Below are 22144 nucleotides of genomic sequence, written 5' to 3' on the forward strand. Positions count from 1 at the left end.
TTATTTTTTGGCCTTAGAATCAAGGGTACTTGGGGTGGGGGTGAGAGGCAGTGGTTTTCTAGAACAGCCTATTTACCAAAGAGATGTAACGTGTTTCCTCTCCCGATAAGCTGTGATTTGGATTTTCAAAATCAAAAACACTGGTGTAAAATATAAAAGGGCAAAGACTGGCAGAATATTTAAGCTGAATTACTGAGGGCATAAAACACAACATGCCACAAATCAAATGCTCCAACTGCAGAAGTACGGTGACCAGCACCCAGCCACACAGATGCGCTCTGACACAGAGAGGCTGCTAATGCCAGGACTGAACAACTGTGAATTACTGTTTCTGTTTAACATAATAATCATTTGATTTTGCTGCTATTTATTACTTCAATTAAAAAAGTCATTACTGGGGCACCCGGGTGGCTCAGTGGGTTAAAGCCTCTGCTTTCGGTTCAAGTCATGATCCCAGGGTCCTGGGATCAAGCCCCGCATCGCATCGGGCTCTCTGCTCAGCAGGGAACCTGCTTTCTTCCTCTCTCTCTGCCTGCCTCTCTGCCTACTTGTGAGCTCTGTCAAATAAATTAAAAAAAAAAAAAAAAAAAAAAAGTCATTACTACAGAGGTCTTTGTCTCTGTCCTATAGGGGATGGGTCAGCTGACTTCTCCAATAAAGGGCCAGGGCCACGTAAAAAATATTGTAGGCTTTGTGACTCTAATTACTCAACTCAGCAGTTACAGCACAAAAAGAGCCTTAGATAATACGCAAACTATGAAGTGTGGTTGTATCCCAATAAAATTTCACTTATATAACACAGGGGCAGACCAGAGTTTGCCAAACCTGGTCCCAGAATTTGAAGTGTTATATTCCATAAAATCCTTAATTTACCATTTTTTGACTCCCATTTCAAGAAAGCAATACTAAGATTTCAAGTTAAACTGTACTCACTTAGATTTCAAATCAGAGAAATGTGTTCAAAATCAAAGTTTTGTTTTTTGAAGCTGTAACTTTTGAACTTAATATTAAGTTAATATTTCAAATCTGAAAAGTGACTTCAATTTTTAAAGTAACTCAGCATTCAGAATTATTTTATCTTTGGTGTATTCTCAGATAAGCAACTCCCAACTCTATCTGCCTGATCCACTGTTTTGCAACAACCTACTGAGCAAGAGTAAAAGGAAAGAGAAGAAGAAGAAGGTGGACTTGAAGGAGAAACTGAAGGCAGACCTCCAAGTTCTCCTTCCTTGCCCGTCTTTGCTTATACTCTGCCTTTATGTTCAGAAGTTCTACACAGAGTTACCATCTGATCCGGAAGCAGGAGGGAGGCAGGGAGAAGGGCAGAAGAATGGACAAATAGAGAAGGAAAAATTCTAATCGAAGCCTGTAACTATAAATTGTCAGCTGATCACCTTCTTTACAACTGAATATGACGTAAGAGAACTACTTTTGCAGGAAATACAACGGTTAAGAGGTTTAGATAAATTATTAATATAAAATAAGCATGGACTTGTTTAGTAAGTTAATAAACTAGTAAAAACATAACCCTCTGGTGTTCATAATGCAATGCCCCACTGCCATCATCTCCAATGAGAAATAGCTTGGGAATCTGACTGCAAAATTGGAATTGAGGCTTTGTAAACTTCAGAAAATTACTTTCATATTCAGTTTCTCACCGGTTACTAACACCAACAAATATAAAAAGAACTACTGAGCGCCTGGGTGGCTTAATCAGATAAGCATCTGCCTTCAGCTTGGGTCATGACCTCAGGGTCTTGGGATCAAACCCCACTTTGGGCTCCATGCTCAGCGGGGAGTCAGCTTCGTCCTCTCACTCTCCCTCTGTGCTCTCTAATAAATAAATAAAATCTTTAAAAAAGTATTATTTGAACATTATTGAACATGGCTATTGTGAGGATTAAATGCAAAAATAGTAACAGTGTATGGTACACGGTGCCAGATGTAGTTTAAAAATTACTTCTGTTCCTAGTCACTGGGTTGATTCTCCAGAACAGGAGAGAGCACTATTTACTACTCTTCGCATTCAGAGAGGAAACAAAAGGTAAACAGTATTCTGAAACACAGCTATGGTACACTGGAAGCATTCAGGGAATGTAGGTTGAAGTCAGAGTCACTTCAGTACCACATCTATCACGATCAAACAACCTAATGAAAGCAGCTGCCTAATGACCAAAGAAATGTAGATTTTTTAACCCACGGGCTGACTTTTCATAAGCTTGACCATGCTATTCCAGAGAAGTAGGGTATAATCCATTCACCCAATGAGAAGGGAGGTGTAGTTGGCTGCCGCTGTGAGTGTAACGGCCGCTGCTGTTAGTGCCCCACACGTAATTTTTGACCAAGAATCAGCACAGAATCTCAATGTACCCTACTCAGAATGAAGGAATTTAAAGACCAAAGCCCTTCCCCTCAAAAAGGGTCCATAGCTTGTGTCTGATCTACAGAGTGAAAAATACTCTTAACCTTGCCAAAGGACAGGAAGTATCAAGGATCTACATCCCAAGCTGCAGGCTTTATTCCTAGAAGCAGAGCTATTTGAAGATCATAATAGCTCTGCAGGACTTCCAACAGGCTCACAAAAGAGAAAAAAGATTTCTCCACACCTCACAAGGGAGAGAAAAATATTAACTTCTGGAATAAAACCCCAAAACCCCCCCAAAGCATGTTCTCTCTTCAACAGAGGTCAAATGTCCATGAAATAAAGAATCTTGGGGGCACAGTTCCCAGTCAGATGCCTAGCAACTTGTTAATGAGATGAGGAAATTGTAACCTCTTACTCCATTCTTCTCCAACCAAAGCCCAGGATGCTGAAGGGACAGAAGATCCCCTGAAAAGAACAAATCTCCCCTAGTTACTGAAGTCAAGTCCAAGGGTTCACCATACCTCTCTGTGTTCACGTCACAGTCCAGAGTCTGTAATTTTTGGAAGCTCTTGAGTGACTGAATTATATCCAATTATAGCATTATCCATTTGTTCACGTTTTAGAACTATACTACTGTTTGAACAGTACTGTACATCTTGATTATTAAATATGACCATTCTCAGGAAGCCTGGGTGGCTCAGTTGGTAAAGGTCTGACTCTTGGTTCTAGGCTCAGGTCATGATTTCAGGGTTATGGGGTTGAGCCCCACACTAGGCTCCGAGTTCAGCGGGAATCTGCTTGTCCCTCTCCCTGCCCCATGCCTCTGTCCCACCATGCATGCTCTTTCTCTAAAATAAATAAATAAAAATTTTAAAAATTCAAAAAAAAAATATATATATATATGACCTTTATCACAGATACTATTTCTCTCGTCTCTTACAACAAACAATCCTGTTCCACACTCTGTGCTACCACCCACGTGGCTAAATGTTTGGCATAAAGACATAATTAAAACAAGAATGAAATGTATACTTTAGTTAAAAATTCATATCACTTGAGGGTTCCCCTACAAAGAGCTGGGAATGGTCACTGGTCAAAAATGTCCTTTTTTTTTTTTTAAAGATTTTATTTATTTATTTGACAGACAGAGATCATAAGTAGGAAGAAAGGCAGGGGGAGAGAAAGGAAGGGAAGCAGGCTCCCCGCTGAGCAGAGTGCCCTGATGCAATGCGGGGCTCCATCCCAGGACCTTGAGATCATGACCTGGGCTGAAGGCAGAGGCTTTAACCTACTGAGCCACCCAGGCGCACCTGACAAACTATTATTCTTTGAATATACCTTGAACCTTCATACCTCTCTGCCCCTGCCGCTGCTTGTCTTCCTTACCAGGCCCCAGGCCAGCAGCACCAGCATCTCCTAGACAACTTTTTACAAATGCATATTCTCTCCATATTCCAGACCTACTGAAGAAGTTGTTCAAGAGGTAGGACCCTGAAATCTGTGTTTTAGCAAGCTCTCTAGTAATCCTGATGTAAAATGAAGCTGAGAACCAATGGATCTCCACTTACACTTTCTCTGAATTTTGTTCACGCATAAAGGGCTTCCTCTATCTCAGGACTACTTTAAATATCCTTTATGAACAGTTTCCTCCTTCCCTGCCACTTACAACCACAAGTGCTTCTGAGAACAATTGACACATCACACAGGACAGGATTACAGTCCACCACGTGGATCACAGTGTGCATATTTCCTCCCTGACACCCACTCCCACACTAGACGGTGAGCTGCTTGTTAGTATTTTCAGAGCTTGGCACATAGCAGGTATCAGTAATGATGGACTGCTCTGCCAAAATATTCAAGCAGTCTATAAACAGTATGTCTTAAAAGATGAGACTACAGCCACCCTAAACAGGCTGAATTCACGAGCTCCCTCCCAGCGTTGTCTCGCCCTGTTCCAAAACACTGACCTTGGGGGCTTTTTCAGCTTTCAGTTTCCGAACCACCTCCCCTTGTGCAGCGACTTCATCGTAGAGAGATTTACTTTCCACAACACTTGCTGATGATCCAGAGGAAACATTCTGTACCACTGCAGGAGGGTTTCCAGGTTTATATTCCTGACCAGTTTTCTCCTTATATTCAGCTTTCAAAGCCAAAAGCTGTTTTACAGCTGCATCTATATCTTCCTTAGCTGCCTTCTTGGCTTTTAATTCACGAACCACATCCCCTTGAGCAGCCACTCTATTGTAAAGGACCAAGGAATCCTCAGATGGAGCACAGGTATTATCCAAAGGACCTGGTCTTTCCTTAAGAGGAGTAGTTGGCTACAGAAGCAGAAAACCAAAAGCGAAAAAATTAATTCATGTTAAATGTCCTCTCACAAAACTGTATCAAACTGTTTGTCATACAACATTTCACGCCAAAAAAATTAAATTTTGATCCCTTAAAAAGTTTAAGTAAATAATCTCATTCCTAAAAATTTATCCTAATGAAAAATGACAGAAGTAAACAAACATAGAGGTACATGGTTATGTACTAAAGCATTTTTATGAGAATAAAAAACTGAAAATCAGCTAAATCCTTACTATTAGTGGATTAAAGAAATTATGACACATCCAAAAGATCTGAGAATAAATCATTGTTTCACCACATACTAGCTGTGCGACCTTAAATTAGTTCCATAAGCTGTTTCTGGTTTTAACTATAAAAGAAAAGTAACTATATTGAACCCATCAGTGTGATGGGAAAATAAAAGGTAATAAATCTGCTTAAAGCTTTTAGTTACAAATGCTGGGAAAAAGTATCAATAAGTTTCAGGAATTATTAATTTTTTAAGAGATAATATCTACATTGATGACAAAGCAAGACCTCCATAAAATACTGTGATACAATTTTAACTCCTTACTATGGAACAGTTCCATAGTATAAAATTATGTATTTTGTGTAAAATTATTTATTTCCAGGCATATGATTATATATAGATATATGCAATAGACCTAGAGATACGTAAACTAAAATGATCTCTGGGTAGTGAGTAACTATGCTATTTTTTATTCTCAATGTTACGCTTTCTTTCTGCCTAGAAAGCTTTCCACCCTACTGAAATGCTTCCAAATTTAAAACTCAGCTCACATCATACCTTCCCCATGATTTTTTTCTTTAATGGTCTTCTGTTTAATCCATATTCATGACTCCTTTATATTATCTCCAGAATGTTTTATCTCTACTTGAACTGTCCCGATCCCAGACCCAGCACTCTGAATTGTCTTTCAGATATCTTTACCTGGATAGCTAAGGAGCACGTCAAGCTACATCAGAGTTGCATTTTCCATCGGGGTTAGGTTCTAAAGGAAACATGTAAGTCAAAAACCACATAGGGGGTACCTGGGTGACAGCTGGTTAAGCCTCTGCCTTTGGCTCAGGTCATGATCTCAGAGTCCTGGGATTGGGCCTGCATAGGGCTCTCTGCTCAGCAGGGAGCCTGTTTCCCCCTCTCTCTCTATACCTACCTGCCTCTCTACCTACTTGTGATCTCTGTCAAATAAATAAATAAAATAAAAAAAAAATCACAAACCACATAGGTTTGCTAGCTCACGTGGTAGAGCATGTGACCCTTAGTCTCAGAATTGTGAGTTTAAACCCCATATTGAGTGTAGAGATTATTAAAAAATAAGTAAAGGGGCGCCTGGGTGGCTCAGTGGGTTAAAGCCTCTGCCTTCAGCTTAGGTCATGATCCCAGGTCCTGGGATCGAACCCTGCATCGGGCTCTCTGCTTGGCGGGGAGCCTGCCTCCCCCTCTCTCTGTGCCTGCCTCTCTGCCTACTTGTGATTTCTGTCTGTCAAATAAATAAAATCTTTAAAGAAAAAAATTAAAATTTAAATTTAAAAATTTAAAAAAAATAAGTAAATAAAATCTTAAAAAAAACACATATACTCGAAATTACTCCCTTAAAATATACAACCATAAATGTTAATATGCACATATAAATGCAAAATATTATACAGTAAAGCAAGAATACAATAGAGTCATTCTGTATCAAAAATATATACATTCTGTTCTGCTATACTTATTTTTGATAACTGAATGGACTCATTCATGCCTAGTAAACAGGGAAACACTATTAAAGGTATTAGGGTAACACTGAAAAATCACACTACCTTGTGGTGGTTTCTGCCAGTATGTTAATGTTTGATGTCAAAGAAGCATACAGGAAAAAACTTTCTCACAACTAAAAGAGAAAGCTTTAGAAGTGTCTTCTTTGGGGCACCCAGGTGGCTCAGTCAGTTAAGCAGCTGCGTTCAGCTCAGGTCATGATCCCAGGATTCAGGGATCAAGGCCCATGCCAGGCTTCATTATCTGAGCCCCCACCCCCGAGGAGCAGCTTCCTTGAGTGAAGGTGGGACTTTAAAAACACTGTTTACCATAACATTAAGCCATCTAATGAAGGTACAAGTGCAGATGAAGGAATTTCAAAGAGCTAGCCTCCTGGGTTTTAAAAAAAAAGATGAGGCGGGATCCACGCTGAGTCAGACTCTAGTTCTGATGGTACTGCTCTCCATTAGAGGAAACCACCCTCAAAGACCTACATACCAAAGGAGACAGCTTTCTGCTAAGGCTCAAGGCTGCCAGGCGGTGTTGGATTCCAATGCTAGTCAAGTGCAGTTGAACTTCTCTTAGGATTTGTGCAGGTTCCAAAACATGTCCACAAACTTTCTGACACTCCGTCCATCAAGAGGTGGGGTGTATACCCCCCACTTGAATCTGGGCAAGATTATGAGTGCTTGGACCAAGAGCACGGTATAAATGACACTATGTGAGATTTTTAAGGTTAAAACATAAAAGGCAATGCTGCCTCCACCATGTCTACCAGCCACTCACTTCCGGAGCCCTGAGTTGTCCTACAAAGTTTCACTACCCTGACACTATCAGGCTAAGAGGTCACTTGTAGCTACTTTGTGTGACATTTCCCCTTTCCTAGCCAACAGTCAGCATCAACTGCCACCCATGAGAGTGAGCCACCATGGATGTCCAGCGAGGCCTCTGATGACTGCCAACCAGCCAACAGTTGACTGAAGCTAGAGAAGACCCACAGGTTCTTAGTGTTTTGCCCCAAGCCTATTTTTCCTAATGAACCAGCCCTGTCATTCTCAGTATGCTGCTTTACAGAACAAAGTTTCTCAAGAATACACAAATTTCTGAAACCAGTATTACACTATATGTTAACTAACTAGAATTTAAATAAAAATTTGAAAATAAATACAGAAACTTACAGCGTTAACACTAGCATCTTTACAGCATATGCAAAATTTTACTGAGGGACACTGGGACCAACAAGAGCCTAGGTAGCCACATTCCCCACGTCAATCTTATTTCATCATATGTACTGGCAGTTCTCAAGGTGTGGCATACAGAGCCCAGAGGATTTCTGAGATCCTTTCAAAGGAGATCTGTAAGGCCACAGCTATTTTCTAATACACTAAGACGTAATCTGTCATTTTGAGTCAGTCTTTTCATGAGTATACAGTGCAATTTTTTGGAGGCTACTAAGTCAGATCTTAAAGAGATATTTAAAAGTGCAAAAACCACAGCATTCTTCTAATTCAAACTTTTAAAAAATAGTTATTTTTCATAAAAAATATTTATATAAATATAATTGGGTTCATTATTGCCATTTTTAAAAAAATTGATAAGGGTGCGGGGGTGGTTTAAGTTTTAAGTCTAAGTTGTTTAACTCTTGATTTTGGCTCAGGTTATGATCTCAGGGTTGTGAGATCAAGTCCTGCATCGGGCTCCATGCCTGGTATGGAGCCTGCTGAAGACACTCTCCCTCTCTTGCCCCTGGCTTGTGTACACCAATCTCTTTCTCTCTCACCCTCTCTCTTAAAAAGTAGAAAGATAAGTAAAATAAAACAAATTAATTAATTTAAAAACTTGTCAGTTTCAACTCTTAGTATACCAAATACTGATAAATATAACCCACATAAACAAAAAGGGTCCTCTATCATTTTTAAGAGGATACAGGCTCTCGAGGCGCCTGGGTGGTTCAATGTCTGTCTTCGGCTCGGATCCTGAGATAGAGCCCCAGGTCTGGCTCTCTGCTCAGTGGGGAGCCTGCTTCCCCCCGCACCCCCACCAACCCCACCTGCCTCTCTGCCTACTTGTGATCTCTGTCAAATAAATAAATAAAATCTTAAAAAAAAAAGTATACAAAAAAAAAAGTATACAGGGTCTTGAGACTAAAAAATTTAAGAACTGCTCTATTTAAATTCTTCCTTTAATTTTCTTTTGTCTGAGATCACACAGTATTTAATGTGTGTAAATTAAAAGCTCAAGTTATGACATTCCCATTGTAAAGAGTTCTAAACTCATATCTAATAAACTTATGTGTTTCTATCTTCCCTAGCTCAGGTTATTTTTTATTTACCTATTCAATCACACAAAATTAGAACTTACTGTATTACTTATTCTACTTCCTGAATTCATGTCCTACTTTGTTATCTTCCCTTCCCTCATCCTCTGGCTTCCTAACCACTTAACACATCTTCTAATCCTACTTCCCATCCACCTGCCAAGATGTCAATGCGGACCCAATACCCATGGATCCCAAACCATTCATCAAGGTGCTCCAGGGTGCCACAGGAAATTCATAGGGGCGCCACAAAATATTTTAAGTATTTGAGGTAAACAGAGCAACATGTACATCTATCAAATACTACATGTACTACAAGCTCAAGATGGCTCAATGTTAACATCAGAGCATGTCACATTCCTTTCAATGATGTCCTACCTTTGCAAAACTAAAATTTCCACAGCTGCTATGTTAAAATCAAACACCACAGGAAAATCACTATGGAACAGGAAGTTAGCACTGTAGTATCCAAGGCAAGTATAAGATTCAGGAAAAAAAGTATTATTTTTTCTTTTAATCAGTGTATCACTTTTAGAATGAAATAATTAAAATACTTAAATTTGAGAACACAATCTTGTAACAATAAAATTTCTCTTTTATTCCACTTACATCTATTATTTCTTCAAGTAACTACTGGCGTAAGAAACATTTATCTCTTTGAACTTAACAAAGAGAACTATTAGAATTTCACTTAGCCCGTGGGTACCGTGAAGAAAGATTCTAAATCCTGGGGTAAAAAGATGGTTGATTAGAGACATATCCATAGAAGTCAACGTTTACCTCATTTTTTGTTATTTCTACCTTGGTCTTTTCCCTTGACCCAGATGTTGGCATTTCCTTTGTATGTCCATCAGGAATATATATCAAAACACATGGGGCTTCTTTGCAGCTATATGGGCTAAAGAGAAAACGGAGGGCCAAAAAGGTTTAGAACAAAATTATGTGACACTAATTCAAATTAAATTCCTAGATTAAGTCACTGGCATCATGTTAATGCTTCTTGAAGTATAAACAGTCCATTCTCTTATTATTCAAATCAGAAGCTCTTCAGAGTAGTTTAAAAACAATGGATGCATAAATAAAAATTCATAGTGCTAATTATAACCTTCCAGTTTAAGATCTTTTATAGATATAAACAGGCTAACTCCAGGACAGAAGTTCAGCTCCTCTGCCTGCCACCAGAAATAGCACTAGTGGGTGCTCATTCTTGACCGAAACACAAATGCATCTCCATACAACACCTAATATGCTTGTGAACAGAAAAATTTCTGTAAAACACTTATAAGAATTTTTTTTTTTTAAAGATTTTATTTATTTATTTGACAGAGAGAGATCACAAGCAGGCAGAGAGGCAGGCAGAGAGAGAGGAGGAAGCAGGCTCCCTATTGAGCAGAGAGCCCGATGCGGGGCTCGATCCCAGGACCCTGAGATCATGACCTGAGCCGAAGGCAGCGGCTTAACCCACTGAGCCACCCAGGCGCCCCTTATAAGAATGTCTTAATTTTTAAAAGTAATCAGCAAAATCCACTGCCACCAAGACTATTCATAAGCAAATGACTTCTTCAAATTTTGTAGTAAAAGCTCAAGTGAAAGTATAAAGAGAAGAATTCAGTACATCTCTTCAATATTTTTGAATAATAGGGACGCCTGGGTGGCTCAGTTGGTTAAGCGGCTGCCTTCGGCTCAGGTCATGATCCCAGTGTCCTGGGATCGAGTCCCACATCGGGCTCCTTGCTTGGCGGGGAGCCTGCTTCTCCCTCTGCCTCTGCCTGCCATTCTGTCTGTCTGTGCTTGCTCTCTCTCCCTCTCTCTCTGACAAATAAATAAAAAAAAAATCTTTAAAAAAAAAAAAAAATTTTTGAATAATAGCTTTACTGAGATAAGATTACTATTTTCCTCTAAATGTACCTGCTGCGTTATTTATATTCTATAATGCATCTAATGAAAATACACTATAAAAAGGTAATAGTAATAATTTTTACCCAACGATATATTGAAATTTTCTCTTTATACTTGGACTACATGAAGATGAATTGTAAGATGGTTTAATTTTAGAAATCAATAATTTGTTATTATTATGCTGTTTCAAAGTTAGTGCTTATTACCTTAAGGTTGAAATATTAAATATAAAAGGCAAATATCAAACTGAATAGAGAATTATCAGGTAGAGTATTTTAGTAGAAATTCGATATTTAAAATCTTATTTACTATAAGAATGTTAAGCATTTTCATTTAAATGCTCAATGACATTTACTTACCTAACAGGTTCATATGGCTGATCACATATGAAGAATCCTCTTCTCTGGAGTTGTATAATGTCTCCTTTTTTCAAATCCTTAAGGCAGGGATCCCCCAGCATTAGTTCTTCATGCTATAAAGATGACAGAAAACCAAAATACAACTTCTTAGAAATCAGAGCACTGAAAACAACTCTAAAATAGATGTTGTTTTTCCAGAAAGTGGAATATCCTTAATTTAAACAGATATGTTAAAAACTTTACTACTTAAGCAGATACAATGAAACAGTGAAGAAGTAAACAATTACATACATTGTATTTTTTTAAAACTTAAAATTGATGAACTGATGAATTAACTTCAGGAAACCTTTTAACTAACTTGATACCAATCAAGTATCCCTGAATAGTTAAGTAAGTTTCCCACCATAAATTCCACCATGAGCAGCAGTGCGAAAAGCAGAGAGAGACCAGCTGTAGGGCACAGCAGCACGGCACTTAAGCATAAGCAAGTTCCTTAACCCCACTGTGCTTCAACTCTTACCTTCTGTAAAACAGAAACATCACTCTTTTACATCTTTCCATTTTAACAAAATTTTACAGATCTTTTCTATTTTACTTGAAAACCAAATACTCAAAAGTAATTTTAAAAATTCTAAAAAAAGTTGATATAACAAGGAAAAAAGAAACTGGTGTCTTTCAGGAGGCTACCTTACTGTTCTTGTTGACATACTGCTTAAAGTCCTCATCTTTCCCCAGCACCGGCTTGGTGATCAAGTGCTCATAGGTGACACAGACTGCAGGAATAGGAAGGGCACGTGCAGTCTCTGCAAGCCACGTGATCTTCGTGGTTTTCTTGTAGTCTTTGTTCTCCAAATTCAACTTTGCATCAAGAGATACAATTTTTCCATCTGCACTTCTAGATATAAGATTGAAAAGTGTTAAAAGAAAACCATAACTGTCAAAAATGCATTATTTTGTCCTGTACCTATAATAAATGGCTAGGAATTTTCTTTGGAAAAATGCCAAAGCAAACATCTATTTGAGCTTCTAATATGTTCCAGACATATAGTGGTTAAGAGACGAATAAAATATAATCTACTAGAGAACAGATGCACACTCATCTGATAAAAAACATGAACATATCTACAAATTTTAAAGTCATCTGCATTAAACATTAAAAAATGTAAAGTACCGTATTTTTAAACATTTAACAATTACTTGAAATCATACGTAATGACTGGACAATTCAGATTTCAGAGTTTATATAAATTTTATTAGCATACTATGTTCCATTTATATAATCTTAAGAACAAGTGTAGCACACTATATTAACTAGAAAGCTCGTATTCATCACAAAATAATTTTAAAACAGATTTTAGGGTAAAGAATGTTATGTATATAAATTCTGTCCAAAGGATCCCTTGCCCAGCAACTGTACAAAGAGAATTAGATGACAAGAAGAGACCTGTAAGCATGAGAACTATTTTTCTTAACATCTAGACACAGTAATTTTAAGTATCACAAGCAAAACAACCCAATACCCAATTAGTAAACTGGACACATATGGAAAAGAAACGTGTTGTGCGTCCAGAATTAGCAGTTTCTATCCCTGAGCAGATTTACCGGCGGGAAAGTGAATGAGACTAAATTTGGTAATTTTTAATAAGTGAATAAACTAAGAATTGCCTTCCATATTTATTTAAAAACAGACAAAAAGTTCTTACTTATTTATTTTAGTAATGTTGATGTTGCCCCAATTTATAAAGGTAACCATCTCCCCCTCCGACAAGGTCTCTGCATCAGCACCTTCAATGAAAACTTTAGGACTGTACCACACTGGCTTCAAGCCAACATCAGGATTCTGATTGATTAAAAAAAACAGAAGAAGAAAAAGAGTGTTGATTGAAACAACTTATTGAACCCAGCATGCAAATTTAATATTCATTCATTTAATTCTTTTATCAAACATGCTGAATCCCAGCCACGTGGCAGTAATGCTAATGGGAGTCAGACGAAGTGACCTGTCCCTACAATTACTTCCAGCCTAAAATTCTTTGTTTTCAGAGCTAAGACAGTATCATTTGTTTTTGCTGTCCCTCCAACCAGAATCTACTTTGCAATCCTCAGAATGTCACTAGTGCCTGGCAGCAAAGGAGAAAATGAAGTCACTCCTGATCAGTGGCTACAGAACATTACAGGACAGCAGATGTCACCACAGCAAGAAAATTTGTGGACCTTTCATATTTTAGATGACAAATTAAAGAGTATCATATTTGTATAGATAGATAAATTTTCTGTCTTTTCAGTAGGTATTATAAAAGAAGGAAAAAGATTTGGAGAATAAAAAGAATGGTGTGTTAACTCTCCGTTTTTAAGAGACTTCAAAAGAAGAAAAGTCTAAGATTTTTTTGAAATAAATATTACACAGCATGTGTTTAGTAATTACTCAATAAATGTACCAATGTATTTGAGAAAAATCAGTATGCTGTATTGACTTACATTCTGCTGGGCTCAGAGAAGAATGGTAACAGGCTAAGATTTAGTGAGGAAAATGATACCTAAGATTCCACAGATTGCACTGAGCACTCCGAAAGTCATCATTTAAAGAGTGTCTCCAAATGAGTAATAAACTTATCCTTTATTATGTGTAACTATTAACTATGTTATCTGAACACAACTACCATTTTAACAAATAAGCGCTGTAGGACATTTTATCTCACCACTCAAATCTCAAAGCATTCAGTAAGCTTCACAATTAAGCTAACTGTAGTCAGTGACATGATACACAGATAGCACATCGCCTGGTTGAACCAATCAGATGTAAGATAAAGGCAAAGTCAAATCTATCACAGACATATACTCTTTCCAAATCTTATTAGATTAGGAGTCGCCCTAAAATAACTCAAATCTTTAAAGTTAAAAATAGCCGGGCGCCTGGGTGGCTCAGTGGGTTAAGCCGCTGCCTTCGGCTCAGGTCATGATCTCAGGGTCCTGGGATGGAGTCCCGCATCGGGCTCTCTGCTCGGCAGGGAGCCTGCTTCCCTCCCTCTCTCTGCCTGCCTCTCTGTCTACTTGTGATCTCTGTCAAATAAATAAATAAAATCTTAAAAAAAAAAAAAATAGCCACTGCCATGTAGAAAGACAATCATATAAGGCTACAGCTCAGATGCTTATTATTTTATATGTGAGTTAGCTTGTGTACATAACACAGTTATGAGTAAGGTTATGAGCATATTAGGCTATTGTATGAGTGAGTTAGTCTATGCATCTCCATTATACAATGAAGGTATTTATAGACAACCCACAAAGCTTGAGTAAAAGGATCTATTTTTGCTTCAAGGCTGTCAACCAAGCAGTCATAACGAAGACAACCACCATGGTTTAACTAAGAGGAATTCCCTACTACTTGTATCTAAGATTTATATTCTCAATTTAGATGGACAGAGTTCATTCTCACTTCACTGATATTCTCTAAAACAGACTAAATGCCAGTGTGATAGATTGTGAACGAAAACTGTGACTCAAAGGGCACCTGGCTGGCTCAATCGGTAGTGCACACGACTCTTGATCTCAGGGTCATGAGTCTGAGCCCCACACTGGGCGTGGAGCCTACTTTAAAAAAAAGAAAAATTGTGATTCAATATTACTAGGTCTAATGTTTGGGCTTAAAGACAAAGGTACCAATGAATAACTAGTTAACAGAGAACACACCTCGGCTTTCCTATAAAGACAACAGCCTGAATTATGGTATCATCTTTCAGAAGGACTCCAAGAAAAGGTGAACTTTTATCATATACGTATATACTATCTCTACAGAACAACAACAACAACAAAGGCACAGAGTGTAAAAGTTCTGAGATGCGTTTTGGATTATTACTAGAATAAATTTCCTCAGCAAAAAACCCACAAAAACATTTACTTCAATTAGTATCAAATACTGACAAATAATACTGAACAGAAAATGATCTCAAAACCATGCTACAGCTGCCCCCAAGCCAAATTTTCCCTTTTCTTATCCTGCTCCTTCTGAGAATAACACTGGTGACAGTGCAGGGTGACCTTTGGGTGTTTGGCTACTTCTTTCATTTCCTCCTGAGCCTCAGGGACATTCACAGGAACCACTTCTTTCTTCAGTAATGCAACATATCGTGGCGCCACCGGGTCAATAACCTGCAACAAATGCAACCTCGTGTTAAAACATCCAGATATTTTTAAAACTTCATAAATAAAATAAATGATAACACAGGAATACTAACTGGCTTTCTTTGTTACTGCATTTACTAATTTTTTGTTTTACCTGCTAAGTCTCCTTTAATATTTAACTGTCCAGTAGAAAAAAAGAAAACAATCATAATCGAAAGCTACATGAAATTCAGAATTCCTTCTCAAGAATAAGTCCTGACAGGCGAAAAGAAACCAATTAGTTAAAGCAAAATATTACCTTTGAAAATAACTTATAACTCTGTTATTAGAAGATGAGGTAAAAATCATCCTGCGGGGTCATCTATCAATCCTATGGGTAAGTGTGACATGTCCTTTTGTATTGTTGGAAAAGTCCGTTTTCAAAGAATATAGGTAATGTATCTTTGTATCAGTTTTAATCAGTGTTAGGCAACACATCATAATCAAAAGCAAAACATTATTAGGTCACTATAATAAGGCAATTCTATAAACTCAATAGTATAAACAAGACATTTCTGCTGGTCTGCAAGCTACATATATAGGGACCACTGTGCTCCCAGTACTGAGCCAGGGCCTGGCACACACAGGTAATCAACAGACATGTGCGGATTCACTGGATGAATGGTTCTACTCGCTGTGCTCTTACCTAACTCCACCTCCAAAACAGCAGTAGCATGCCCTTCTGGATCAGATGTATTTTCCTCACTTCACTGTTCAATTTACAATTATCCATGGTGATCACACAAAACAGCAGTGTTTAGACACTAAATAAAGCATATGGAAGAAAAACGTAGATAGATAGAGGCATATGTACAGAGTGAGGTGCTAAGGAGGATGTAGGAAACAGTGTATGGCTAACTGAACTTGGCTGTGTTTGTTTTATATTATTCTGTTGTTGTTATCACTGCTGGGTTATTTTTTTGTATGTTCGCTTTTAGAGTATTTTCCAGCTTCTGAAAAGAATAATATGAAAATTCTCAGTGACTAAGAGGGTCACTCATAAAAGCCTGAAAAGCTCTTTAACTCCCTGTGTCTGCTACTCCTCCTGGCTTCTATTTCATGTTGGTAGTAAATCAGGACCAGCCTCTCTCTATATCGTCATTCCATTCCTTCCTTTCTTGAGTTAGCTTAAAGATCATCCTTACTAGTTAAAGATTCCTCCTTTCAGCTTCAACTGGGCTAAAATGATCTAAGACTTAATCTGCGATTCCTCAGTTCAAGCCAGGAAGATAAAATTTCTTTAAAGAAAGCTACAACTAGACAAGCCGGCCTGGGAAACCTCTTCCAGGTCACTGCAGCTCAGCCTCCAGACCTGACGAGAGCCGGATAAGATGGTTTCTCACACCCGATTATTTACAATCCTCACTTACAGGGCGGCCAGCTCAGATTCTCAGGCCACTTAACCCTACAGAACAATAAATGTGATAGTCTGAAGTAAAGGCTAAAGAAATCTATTTTTAACAAGCATTCCATAGGATAGTCAGGGACAGTGAAGTCTGAGAAATCTTGGATTAAAAGATTTTAAGTTTTTCAGCTCTAAATTATACAATTCTAAAAATTCTGGATCAAATTACTCTGAAGTGTCCCAGGGATTTCAAGGAGTTCCCCTGGCAGACACCACCCAGTGGGGGAAAGACAGGCCTGGGACTGTGGAGAAGACTCCAGAACCCTTAACACACTTCCACCAGAAAAGCTACCCTTTTATTTACTGGGGTTTACTTGAAAAGTTTTCATTTGAAGACTTTCCTTTTGGGGGGTCAAAGAGAGAAGTCTCTACCTACTTTAAATTTACTAGGTAGGGGCAGAGGCAAGGGAGTTGGGATGCGATTTGGGGACGGGGACGGGGGACTATGATATTATCATAGTACTGAATACTAAAATAGCTTTAAAAATTATAGCAATAAAGGAAGGTTGATGTAAGCAAGTATTGCTGTAAAATGAACACCTTAAAGCCATGACTCTCCTGCCTTGGCTAACGAGTTCAGATCCTAATACTTACACTTACATACAACCAAGAAGAAAATTACGTTAATACAGAGTAAGCTAGTGAAATGTCTCCTATCAGTATTACGGTAGATTATATGTAATGGAACTCGGTAACTTTAATTATGATTCAGAAAAATTATGTATTAATTTCTAAGCAATATGAAAAGCCAGGTTACAAAAATATGGATTACAGAATTTTCAGGAGGATATTGAGATTATTACTCACTACATCTCACTGTCCCCTTCATCCATTTTTCCCCTTTTCTCGGCCATATACACTATGCTCTGCAAATAAAGCTCTTTCTCCAAAGGAACATGTACTCAAAGAGTTCCAGCTAATCCAGTTACCCCTCTAGTCCTTTAGCAGAAGAGGCTTTAACAAAAATGCTAAGTTACGAAGAGCGGGAGAGTGTCCAGAGAATGACATTTTATCTCTGTCCTTAATGACTGCCTCACCGAGCCATGGTGTTAAATTTAGTTCAGTGATGTCTCACTTACATTTTATTCACAGAGCTTGGAAAGAAAGAGTGAGCTACAAAATAACAAAGCAGTAATCAGACTGAATGGGACATGAACCCTAAATATGAGATCTGTACTTCAAGGGGCAGAAAGGGTGGCAAAGTGAAGGAAGTGTAGGAGGAGGTGAGGAAAGCCAGCAACAGAAACGAAAAGGTACGTCACCAGAATAACGTCATCTTTACTACCCATCAAAATGTTTTATTTATTTTTAAAGATTTTATTTATTTATTTGACAGAGAGAAATCACAAGTAGGCAGAGAGGCAGGCAGAGAGAGAGGAGGAAGCAGGCTCCCTGCTGAGCAGAAAGCCCAATGTGGGGCTTGAACCCAGGACCTGGGATCATGACCTGAGCCGAAGGCAGCGGCTTAACCCACTGAGCCACCCAGGCGCCCCCCCATCAAAATGTTTTAACTGTGCTGTTTTCAACATGGTGCTTACTGATTAGAGGTCCCACAGATGTATGGATAAACAAAGTAGCCTGACGAATACTCACCTACTTTCATTCCCTCCTGTATCCCCACTAAAAAAACATAAAGGATTGGGGCACCTGGGTGGCTCAGTCAGTTAAGCATCCACCTTTAGCTCAGATCATGATCCCGGGGTCCTGGGATCGAGCCCTGCATTGGGCTCCTTGCTTGAAGGGAACCTGCTTCTCCCTCTCCTCCCCGCTCAGTGCTTGCTCTCTCTCTCTCTCAAATAAATAAAATCTTAAAAAAAAGGAAAAGATTTAAAGAAAAGGATTTTTTGTTGTTGTTCTTTAAAAGTACAAACCCCGAAAACTAGTGTAATCAAAGAGGAGATAACAACAAAATTCTGTGATCTGAAAACCATACAGAAACATCCCCTCTCTGTTCCATAAATGAGGTACTGCCACTTCCCAATCCCCACTACAGAAAGAAGTTTTCTCTGCAAGGAGGAGGGTGCCTAGATCCTGGCAAGTACCAGGAGGAGCTGAAGTAGAGGGTACTGCACAAAATTAAGTGAATGCATGATACTACGTAGAAAGGCCCTCGGTCCTCTTCTGTTCAGCTCCAAAGCTCTGACAGCTAAGCCTTCACACTTCAGGCAGGTAATTAAAAGAAACTTCCTTGGAAAAACTGCCAATTCCAAGAGATAAGAGATAAAGTTACTGACACAGAGGTTCTCCAACTACTGACTCAGCTAGGTCATCCTACAGTGAGGCTCAGCTGACAAGTCCAACTCTTTGTTTTGGGCCTGCTGACTGCTCCTTTAGTCCTCCACGTTAAACATGAGCAGATAACCAAGATTATCCAGACCTCTGAGGTGTCTTTAACATGCTTTTAGTATGAAACAGAAAGCCAAAATAATCTGCAGGAAAGAGATCACAAGAAGAATTCCTATTGATGTTAGTATTCTAAGCCTGAAACAGGAACAAGAACAAGAACTTTTTTTTAAAATCAGAGAACAGAAACAAAACCTTGGAAACATGATATATAAATGAAAAACTCAACAGGAGGTCGGGAAGATACAGCTGAGTCAATCCAGCACATAGCAAAGCCAAAAGATGAGATAGAAAAAAAGAGAGAAGATAAACCTGGAGGACCAGTCCAGGAGGCCCAACATCTGCTCATGAGATCCAGGGAGAAGAACACAAGGCAGAGAAAAAAGAAAGAAAGGATTCAAGACAATTTCCCAGAACTGAAGGAACGAGTTTCCAGACTGAAAGCCACCTGTTTTTCTGATGGATAAAGATGAAAACAGAGCCCCGCCACAACACCTCCTCATGAAATTTCAGAATGAAAAAGGTCATATACAAGGTCTTAAAAATCTTCATCCCTTGCCCCCTTCTCAGGGAGCTACCAAAGGACAGAGCAGAGCAAAGCAAGAGGAACATAAAAAGAGACGAGAGCTCCAAGAACCAGGTGATCAATCCATCACAGAACAAAAGCACACGAAACCCCGGAACGATGGCCGAGCACGGAAGACTGCTGAGCCTCCGAAGCAGCGTGGAGCAGGGCAGAAGGCTCTAGCAGAGCGGTCTCCACGACGGAAATGAAAGAACACTGAGGCACAAGAACACCTTGGTAGGGAATTCAGACAATTCCAAGAGGACAGAAGTAGAAAACGAAACAAATGAGGGAAAACAATAATTAACTACAAGAAAACCAAGAGGGTCTGAGAAAAAGTAAGAGACTCATGTCCCCTCTTTTCATGGTGTGAGTCAAAGGAGGATGCCTAAAACTTAAGCAAAAAATAAGAAATAGCAACACACATATTATTTAGAGATACCGACAATAAAAATACCAAAACAATGATCTAAAAGAGCTGAAAGTATTTCTCTGAGGGGCGGGGAATGGAAGGAAAGAAGAGCGGGAAATATGCTCCTCACCTTAACAGACCCTACAGAACTGACCGTGGTGAAATATAATTCATGTACTTGAACTAAGTGCACATGTATAACTTTATTAAAACTTAAAACCTTTAAAATTTGGGTTATTAATGAAAAGTACACCAAATTAAACTTGCCTGTAAATTCTACTTGTATTTATTATTAGTAACTGCAGCAACAGAAAGAGCCAATTAATTCCTTTATGTATCAAAAACACACGACACTAAATAAAACAAATTCAAGACACATGCGAGACAAGCAAGTCTTTCTTGAAGCAAGGCATCAGCACAATCAAGCAGCAGTAAGAAGAAAGTACAGAACACAATCACAGAAACTATAGTTTAAAACATGGCATTTTAATGATTTGCCTTATTATAGTGTCTAAGCATCTGCTTCCAATCGACAATTAACAATGTCAATATGCAGTATTCCTTATTTGATTTCATTTAAGAACAGTTAAAAAAAAAAACTAGATTCAATAAGACACAGGAATTACAATTAGTGAACCTTCAATACAACGCAGTGAAACATACAACTTAAAAACTCCGTCCTCTCAGCACACAAGGGAACAGTGGAATAAAGTTAGCCAGATCTTCCCTTTGCCACTAAGAAAACCAGAGGACATGATTTTTAAAACTAGGAATAATGCATTTTCAGTGGATTTGTATAAGCAAGTCTTTTATATAAATGTGATTGTGCTTCAAAGCTGTATAACATCTCAGGTTATAACATGTAATATGCTAAAAGCTATGTGCTAGGTAAGGCAAATAAAAGCGTTAAGTGATACCTTCTTACAGAGAGCTCGCAGCTTGAAAGCAGAAAAATGAAATGCAGTGTTCATAAGATATTTAAGGAAAAAACTGTTACCACTCCCCACTAACTCCAAGTTTGTTTTAATCACTGTGACTTGTTTGGTACAGAAAATAGGCTTAATACTCCTTATAGGTTTAAGAAAGGAAAACATTCCATTTTCCTGACGGTCTGCAAAATGGTAACATTCTTCACAAAGTTTTCTCTATGATGAACACACTAATGAATTCTACACATATCATATTATTCAGGACTTAGGCACAAGAAAGGAGGACCAAAAGTAAAAAATGTGTACCTTTTTATTAAATGCCCAAATTTTGTCCCATTCCATGTTCACAACTGAACGTGAAGAGCCCTAGAAAAGCAATAATAAAATGACTTAAAAGGCAAAAAGTATTCATTGGAGTACGTAAGCTAAGCATGTTAGAAAAAAAAATAAACCCCCAAAATACTTGCAAGTTTACTTCCATTGGAATATAAAACCCAGTATGCACAAACTAATTTGGTTACCCTGAGCGGCCAGACTCAAGAGCTGTATATTTCACTATATCAAAGTACTACAGGCCATCTCTGTCCCGCTCCAGCTTACTAGAGTAGGATGTTCTCAATTTTCCACCATCCTAAACATACTCTTTGAAAAAAAAATTCTGCCTTTGCATTTTAAGGAACAAGGAACAAAATGAACAGAAATTAATAGAGAATAAAGGGATATTAATAAGACACTTGAAAACTCGAACAGAGAAGGCGGAAGACAAGTGTAGGTCACCTGAGCAGCAATGAACTGTTTCAACCCTGCGACAGTCATCCCTCTCCTGAGCACACCACGGACCGTAGGAAACCTTGGGTCATCCCTGGGAAATTGGGAAATTTGTAAGTACCAAGGAGATCTTTTTAATGTACAAACACAAGCAGTACAAAATACCTTAATGAGTAATAATTATAGTTAGCTTATGAAATAGTTGGACTGAGTTGTTTAAATAATAAGTGAGTAGCTTAAAATACCAATGAGCTCACATACATGGAAGAGGAAAACTGCTTACTAGTCAAATACTGCTCAGTAAAATAAATGCACTACTAGGAATAGTAAAAACACATTTCAAAAAAGACACAGGTGACATCTTCAAATAGGGAAAACCCATGTATTAAAACATTCTTATTTGCTTTTTATTTAACAAATATTCAAGCTCCCTATTCTACATATGACCGTGAGAATCAGATAAGAAATGATATCATGTCACCCATATATGAATATACTTTACAAAGCCCCTTGGGTTGTAAAAAATATATA

At 38.3% G+C, this 22144-nt stretch overlaps 1 protein-coding gene across 1 annotated transcript in view; it reads right to left on the bottom strand.

Moving 5' to 3' along the window:
* Nucleotides 1–22144, bottom strand: part of EPRS1 (glutamyl-prolyl-tRNA synthetase 1) — a 67272-nt gene that overhangs the window by 24195 nt on the left and 20933 nt on the right. The window contains exons 11-18 of the mRNA XM_047703891.1: nucleotides 21623–21707; nucleotides 21152–21211; nucleotides 15069–15179; nucleotides 12734–12870; nucleotides 11718–11925; nucleotides 11031–11143; nucleotides 9553–9670; nucleotides 4333–4686 (exon numbers count right to left, since the gene is read on the bottom strand). Of these exons, the coding sequence (XP_047559847.1) occupies nucleotides 4333–4686; nucleotides 9553–9670; nucleotides 11031–11143; nucleotides 11718–11925; nucleotides 12734–12870; nucleotides 15069–15179; nucleotides 21152–21211; nucleotides 21623–21707 (1186 nt within the window). The remainder of the gene's footprint in view (nucleotides 1–4332; nucleotides 4687–9552; nucleotides 9671–11030; nucleotides 11144–11717; nucleotides 11926–12733; nucleotides 12871–15068; nucleotides 15180–21151; nucleotides 21212–21622; nucleotides 21708–22144) is intronic.

This window comes from Lutra lutra, chromosome 15, assembly GCF_902655055.1.
Source record: "Lutra lutra chromosome 15, mLutLut1.2, whole genome shotgun sequence".
Taxonomy (NCBI): domain Eukaryota; kingdom Metazoa; phylum Chordata; class Mammalia; order Carnivora; family Mustelidae; genus Lutra; species Lutra lutra.